General features: G+C 33.4%; 1 protein-coding gene across 1 annotated transcript in view; it reads left to right on the top strand.

Moving 5' to 3' along the window:
- Window positions 1–6,681, top strand: part of LOC119837195 (collagen alpha-1(IX) chain-like) — a 16,513-nt gene extending 9,832 nt beyond the window's left edge. Inside the window, exons 13-23 of the mRNA XM_038362720.1 lie at window positions 518–579; window positions 889–988; window positions 1,452–1,540; window positions 2,129–2,236; window positions 2,477–2,587; window positions 2,700–2,816; window positions 3,200–3,254; window positions 3,750–3,845; window positions 4,317–4,484; window positions 5,077–5,139; window positions 6,095–6,681. Coding sequence (XP_038218648.1) covers window positions 518–579; window positions 889–988; window positions 1,452–1,540; window positions 2,129–2,236; window positions 2,477–2,587; window positions 2,700–2,816; window positions 3,200–3,254; window positions 3,750–3,845; window positions 4,317–4,484; window positions 5,077–5,139; window positions 6,095–6,201 — 1,076 coding nt within the window. The 3' untranslated portion in view covers window positions 6,202–6,681. The remainder of the gene's footprint in view (window positions 1–517; window positions 580–888; window positions 989–1,451; window positions 1,541–2,128; window positions 2,237–2,476; window positions 2,588–2,699; window positions 2,817–3,199; window positions 3,255–3,749; window positions 3,846–4,316; window positions 4,485–5,076; window positions 5,140–6,094) is intronic.
- The last annotated feature ends 1,100 nt before the right edge of the window (window positions 6,682–7,781 follow it).

Here is a 7,781-nt window from a genome sequence, read left to right as displayed (position 1 = left end):
TCTCGGGCTCCGTGAGGTTTATAGCAAAGAAAATTCCGGAAAAATTTCAACAGAAAAGCGGGAAAAACGAAGCCATCTTGTGGCGAAACGGAGTTCGCGGGGTTTGCTAGTATTATGTAAGAAAGGATTATTCTATTTCTACACTATCAACTACTCGAGCTATTAATTATGTATACTATTGAAAAAGAGATATATTTTGGTTATGTATTCTTCTATTTGTTTACTACGATCAAATTTTACTTGTAGTGCTACATCTTCACTTAGTAACATAGGATTAACCAAGGCCATGCTGGGACTAGCGACTAATTTTCCTATCATATGTTCATTCAATTTTGTTCAAATTTCAAATAGTTTACATAAATAATCAATCATACCTAGAGCTAAACACAAGTAAAATAAGACACAAGTAAACATACCTAAAATTATATGTTGCAAGATAGGTAAAATCTTCATTTTTAGATTATTCATTTGACCTAATAAATAATCTAGTTGAATTGATATTATGTAATAATTTCAGGGGAACCGGGTGAAGCCGGTTTAGTAGGATTGTCTGGTCTGCCTGGAGTTGATGGAAAAGATGTACGTAATATATAATAAAATATACTTCAAATGATTTCTATGATAATATTAAATACAGTAATTACAATCCCTATTATTTATTTACTATATATGTAAACATTCAGCAGTCTATTATATTAAATTTAAGAAATTAACACATAAATAATAAACAATTTTGTTTCATAGAACAGTCAACATAAACAGAGAAAAGAAAAACTCACTCGAAATTGTGTATTATCTGTTGCAAAGTAGTCGCCTAGACATATACACTCTAATGATTACATAAAATCATATTAGAGTGATTATTATATATTGAATCATATGTAACAGGGACAACCGGGTCCTCCAGGACCATTTGGGCCACGTGGTGAAATTGGTCCTCCGGGCCCTCCAGGTTCAATTGCACACGTAAACACGTCTATGATACACGGTAAGCAATAACATAACCATATTCACATTGACTTCATACTACACTTACTAGAGCTGTATTTATCGAAACATTTAATACAATACGCCACTATAAAGGTGTAACGCATACGAAAGTGAATTATAACAGACCAGCTGCGCCACGCGGTTTCACCCGAGTATGTCTGTATCCTGTAGGAATATCGGGATAAAAGTAGCCTTTATGTTATTTCAGTTGTCCAGCCATCTATGTAGCAAATTTCATTGCAATCGGTTCAGCAGTTTTTGCTTGAAAGAGCAACAAACACACACACACATCCTTAGAAACTTTCGCATTTATAATATTAGTAGGATAATTGAACAGATATTTGAAATATATACAATAAACTACCAATTGTATGTTGAATGCAGGTTACAATTTGTTATGATTACTCTGGAAATAATTTCTTCACGAACAAATGCATTTGGACTTAAATAACATGTTTCAGGTAGTAAAGGAGAGAAGGGTTCTCCAGGGAGACCGGGGCGGGATGGCGAGCCGGGGCCCCGCGGGCTTCCTGGCTTAGTCGGGCCAGTTGTACGTATTACATTTTCCATTTTATGCATGTATAATCTATGCAAAACACTACAAGCTAAAATTATAATTTATTATGTTTTGTATAACGTCTCTTCTCAGTTGCTTAATAAATAGCTGCTCACGTAAACGTATATACTTCAAATGTGTTTATATTTATCTTGTTCTGCACACATAACAAATTCATATCCTCATCTAAATATAAGGTTCTTTGAAATGATGCTTTAAGTTGGTGAAAATAAAAATTATATTTCATTGATTCTTAAACCTTCTATTACTTTCTTTGTAACAATATTTTCAAAATAGAAACTTTGTTATTCGGACCGCGATTTATTTGAAAAAGTGTTTTTTTTTTTGAGAATCAACCCAGAAATATAAGCTGGTTCTTCTCGATTTGTAATCGATCATTTTATCCAAAAGCACTTTGAGGCAATCACCACAATTAAATCGGTTGCCTGGTAGAGATGGCTTTTAGCCATAAGGCCGCCATTTGTATACTAGTTTTAAGTTGCTTTTGCTAAGTTTATTTCTGTTTTATATTTTGTAAGTGTGCAATAAAGAATAAATAAATCATTTTTTATCTGGACATAGGGTCTACCGGGTCCTCAAGGGTTTGCAGGTACGGCTGGACCTCAAGGAGAAAGGGGCGCACCCGGCTTACCAGGCCCAGAAGGAAAACCGGGGCCTGAAGGACCACAGGTATATTCATTCTAGTAATATATTACATAGTTAGCATAGTTTATGTGAATACATTAGTGTGGCTGTATTATTAAGTTAACGACGAGGTAACTTGTTTATACAAATTAAATATAACCTTTGTAGAAAGTAATATCCATTCATTTTGAAAGTTTAGTATTCATTTTGTGGGTTTGACCGACAAAAAAATCAATAAAAGATTTGTTTATTGAAAAATGGTTTAAAAAAATTTACACTATACAGGGTCCAGAAGGTCGGCCAGGACTAGCTGGTCTTCCGGGGCCACCGGGGTTGTCTGTCCCACCTCTGTCTAGTACTCCAGGGCCACCAGGTCCGCCGGGTGAAAGAGGACAGGTTAGTATATAATTGTGTCAAAAATAAAATCAGCATTATTATTATCATTATTATCATATTTTTCTAAAAAAAGAATCAAAGAACTATAATTCTCCTTATTCTTTTGTCATAGAAAGGAGAGGCAGGGATTGCAGGTGTACCAGGGAGAGATGGATTGGATGGTATCCCAGGGGCCCCGGGCCCTCGGGGCCCACCGGGCATTTCTTCTCCTAGAGAACTAATTGTAGAGGTAAGATTGAAGATTTTTTTAATAAGGAGCCAAATCTCATAGTAACGTTGACCATTCCAATAAAAAAAGGAATATTATCTCATTAAACTGTTTTTGCTACGTGTTTGTTACCTCAGGAGTTTAGACTGGGTGAACCGATTTCGATGATTCTTTTTTTATTTAAAAGCTAGTGCCTTCTGTCGTCGCATTTAAAATTTGTCTAGCTCTAACAATTCGAAAGCAGTTTAGTTTTATGTTAAAAAAAATATTATTATTTGAAAATTTTGTTTATATATTTGGTTTATTGAAATGAAGAAATAAAATATATAAGTGACTTAATTAATGATTTTTCATCTTGTCATATTTATTCCCTTGCGATGTTTAATTATACAATATTTTTATAGCAACCTTCAATGACCGAAGCCGACGTGAGGAATATTTGTCAAGCGCTATTACAAGGTATCTCGTTACTTATAAAATATTGATTTTGATTTGTGTGTTCATTTTAGATATGAACTTTGGTTTCATTGACAAAGACAATTTTGGACTGTTATTTACTGATACTTTAGTTCCCTCTTCGTAAATATTAATAAATATAATGTACCTCATTCCGTTTTAACTCACTTCGAAAAAAGGAGGAAGTTATCAATTCGATTGTATTTTTTTGGCTTTGTTTCTTCAGAACTATCGACTGGGTGAACAGATTTTGTCGATTCTTTTTAATTTGAAAGCTGGTGCTTTCCGTGTTGTCCCATTTGAGTTTGGTCTAGTTCTAATACTTCGAAGATGATTTAGTTTTTTGTTAAAAAACAACTTATGCACTATAAACATAAAGTTATGTTTATATATCGTATCGAGGCTGATTGGTAATTACTTAAATAAGTTAAGGATAATATAACGATAAGGATAACATAACGATAATATACGGCAACAATTGGTACATAACATTTGCAGACGGGTTGAAGGCTTTAGCGGATACTTTATTGGCTGTGCCGGTGTCTGCGGGCCGACGAGGGCCACCGGGGAGACCAGGTCCAGCAGGACCGGCGGGTAAGATATTTTTAATCCTGTGTGTGTATAAAATCTTACCCATAGGTTCCTATCTACCCATATATCTGTTTGTATATAAAATCCTACCCATAGGTTCCAATTTACCCATATCTCTGTTTGTATATAAAATCTTACCCATAGGTTGCATGGCAGAAGTCGCTTAGTATCGATAAACCCGCCTTTTTGGATGTATATTATATTGTTTGTTCTTTTTATTTGTATATGTAATTGGTGCTGAAAAAAGTATTATTATTGTTGTGTGAAATAAATGTGTAATCAATGTGTATCAATGTTGGGGATGGCGCTTAAAATAATTATTATGAACGACGATCTAATAGAAGAATAAAATATTTTTTTACAAAGGTTTTAAAGTTTTTGCCTAAAATCCGCTTGCAGTCTGTACAAGATTTTATTAAAATTCACGTATATTTATATATACCTAAATATTTGTTTATATTCAATAACTTCAAGGTGTACCTGGTGAGCCGGGATCCCCCGGACCGCGCGGGTACCCGGGGGAGACCGGAGAGCCGGGGCGGCCCGGCGCACCGGGCCTCAGCGGGGATAAGGGGGATAAGGGGGAACGGGGACCCGAGGGCGTGGGGCTTCCGGGGCTTCAAGGGCTTGTTGGGTTGCCGGGTGAGTACATTGGAGTGCCTATTTATTTAAGGTTCACCAACAGGTATTACATAAAGTAGATTACATCAAGTGAATATTATTAATTAAAGTAAGACCTAAACGTACATCTTTAAAAGGTAAACACAACATGCATATAAATTTAACAGTTTATTATTTAGTTGATTAGATTAGTTATTTTAAACAAAAACGCACTTCCATTATATAGGTTCTATTGTGTATCTTTTGGAAGTGTTACTTAAAATGTTTTGATTGTTTATCCATTTGTAATGGATCGCTTACAAGCTTTTTGCGATTTAATATTTTGTGTGATAATTTGCAATATTAAAACACAAAAGCTTTTATTGAAAGACTGTTCAAGTGTGACGTAGAATGTCGTATTGTATACAATTATGACAAACCTATTGTTTGTATTATTCGAAGGTATTTTTTCTTACAAACAAAATCATTAAATGCATCATAATTTGTGTATGTGCGGTGCTGTGTGTTTATAGACAATAAATTTATTTATTTCTTTCTTTCTTTCTTTCATGATGGTAAGATGGTAAAATTTATCGAATGAGAGGTCAATTAATATCCATTATTATTAATTTAGGGCCCGTTGGTCCTCCGGGTCCAGAAGGAAGACACGGTGAGCGAGGAGACCCTGGCAGAGAAGGTTAGTATTCCGACAACTTTAACACATAACCAACGTTGATTCTTTGACCAAAGTAGAGCGGGATTATCCTTCAGCGGCCGTAGAAAATGCTTTTATATCATTCTTCATTATATTTATTGAATAACTAGCTGAAACGGCGAACTTCGCAACGCCATTGATCTTTTTTTCAAATTTAGCTGTATTTTTTACCTTTTAAATCTTCCCTGGACTATTATGAATGCATCAAAACAAAAATTATCAAAATCGGCCCAGCCAATCTCGAGTATTAGCGAGACTAACGAACATCAACTGATTTTTATATATAATATTAATCGGGTCTGGAAACTGGTGGCCATGTTGTACTGATAAAGCATGTATATCGAAAATTCGGAAAAAGAAATATAAAATGCCATGAACGTCAACGCCTGAACTCAATTTCTCTAAACAAGGTTAAAAAAATAAAAATAAAATAAACGAAATCATAATCGTATCGTTTACAGTTCAGATAATGCAATTTGTCGTTGTTTTAAATTCTCAATTACACTTCAGGAAAATCAAATAACCTATGAATAATATTTTTATTACTAAATCTAAGAAGCAAGAAGGTATCTGATCATCTTCTTACCTATACTCACAGTTTGACAAAATCAGTTATTATTTAAAAGAAAATCAAACTCTTTGTCTTTGCTTTTTGTTCCTATTCCCAGAGCTTCGAAAAATGATTTATATCAAAGTCGTCTATCACATTTTCACACTAATATTATAAATTGAAAGTTTGTTTGGTTGTTTGTCCGTCAATCCGTTCAGTAGTTTCACTGAACGGATTTTGTTTAAATTTGGGATACAGACAGAGTATGAGCTGATTTCGGTGATAGGATACCTTTTATCCCAATTAAATACTCCCTTTGTTAAAATGGTGGAGCCGGAACGAGCGTCTATTGTACCATAATGATAAGTAATCAAGTATTTATTCCAGGTGCAATAGGACCCAGAGGTGTTCCAGGTCCCAGGGGCACGTGCGAGTGTCCCACAGCCTCCTATTATGCTTACCCACAGATAATAGGCAATGTGAAGGGGCCATAAATAAAATACCCATATAAATTGATTTACATTATCTGTGAATAAGACAATGATTTGAAATTTTGTAATAAATATTTCTAACAATATTATGAATCCGAATTTTTATGTAAGTGTGATTTGTTTTTTACCCAAAACCTGTAAAATTGACTGCGCTGAGATTTTGTATAATTAGATAGATTGTGCTCTCGGGTCATATACCTATGTATGAAGTATTTTTTACATTATTTTTCGTCAAAACGTTAATATATGTGTTCATTTTCATAGGACCGCTTTATTTTTCAAAGTATTGTAATTATTATTTAATGATAACAAAATTTGGTTTACCTATACAATGACAGAAGCGGAGTCGCCTTTTTTCGTTTGATGACCAAAAGCAATGGAGAACCATTATGTCTCCAGGTAACATGATAGAGAAAACGAGAGAAAATGTATCAAACAAGCTGTTCAACCCGAGTCCGCTCTGGTAGTCGTGTTTACGTCAGCAGTGCACATTTTTAAGGTTATTCGAATCCATGCGGACATACATATAAGCAACAAACCAAAAATCATTAAAATCTTGATGTAATTAATGGTGCATTTAGCACAACTCTCTTTTAAATGTAAGTATTAACTGTTTATTCAGCAATATTGTAAACACCGTTAGATTATAACCAATAGATTAGAATCACATATAATTTAATTCCAATCAAATGGTCCGGATCACAATTAGTCGCCAGATTACAATCTCACGAGTTAGATCGTATAATCTTACGGTTTTTGTAATTTTACGGAAACATGTAGTAGTAAACTGCCACATAAATTCTATCCTATTACTATATTTATATATTAGGTAGACAGTGGTTCGCATTTGATCTCTTGTTTTTGAGGTCCTAGTCGCGGTGCATATATAAATGTAATCGTTAGAATATTCGACACATAATATATTTTTAATAATTAAACTTAATTTTTGTATGGCAACTTAATTTTGATTCAATTTCTTCTTAGAATAAAGCCTGAATATTTGTCAACTGTAATTGAAAAATCATGCTTAAACGGGTGTTCAAATGAAATACTTTCCAAATTGGATAAATATAAGAATAATAGTATGGTCGTAATTATAAAATTAAGAAGAAAACTAAATGTCAAAAGATGAAGAATTTAGACAAATCGATAAATTGTCATAGCCATACCTGAGGTAATGTTAATTTAGTTTAATAGAACAAATAAAAACTATATTCTTATGTGGAATTTTATTTAACATTTAAAATAATAATCTAACACAAGATATAACAATATAAATCATAAAATACATATTTCGAGAAACGATTAATAAGTAACAATATTTATTATTACATTAAAAATAAAAAGTACAAAACAGAAACAGTTTATGCCACGGCACAAATATTCAAATTCTATGACGAATTAAACGTGCGTAACCGACTTCAAACATGGTTTTTATCTATTTTTCTTCATTTCTCATCAACAGTCACTATACCCAGCATGGCATGGAATAACTTTGTTTGTAATTATCTTGCTAACAACCTTTGTAATATCTTCATTATAGGTACAACAGATAACATAATACTCAACAGTTAGGTTAAATA

Source organism: Zerene cesonia, chromosome 26 (genome assembly GCF_012273895.1).
Source record: "Zerene cesonia ecotype Mississippi chromosome 26, Zerene_cesonia_1.1, whole genome shotgun sequence".
In the NCBI taxonomy this organism is placed as follows: domain Eukaryota; kingdom Metazoa; phylum Arthropoda; class Insecta; order Lepidoptera; family Pieridae; genus Zerene; species Zerene cesonia.
Note: the sequence above shows the minus strand (reverse complement) of the source record. Positions and strands in the feature narration are given on the sequence as shown.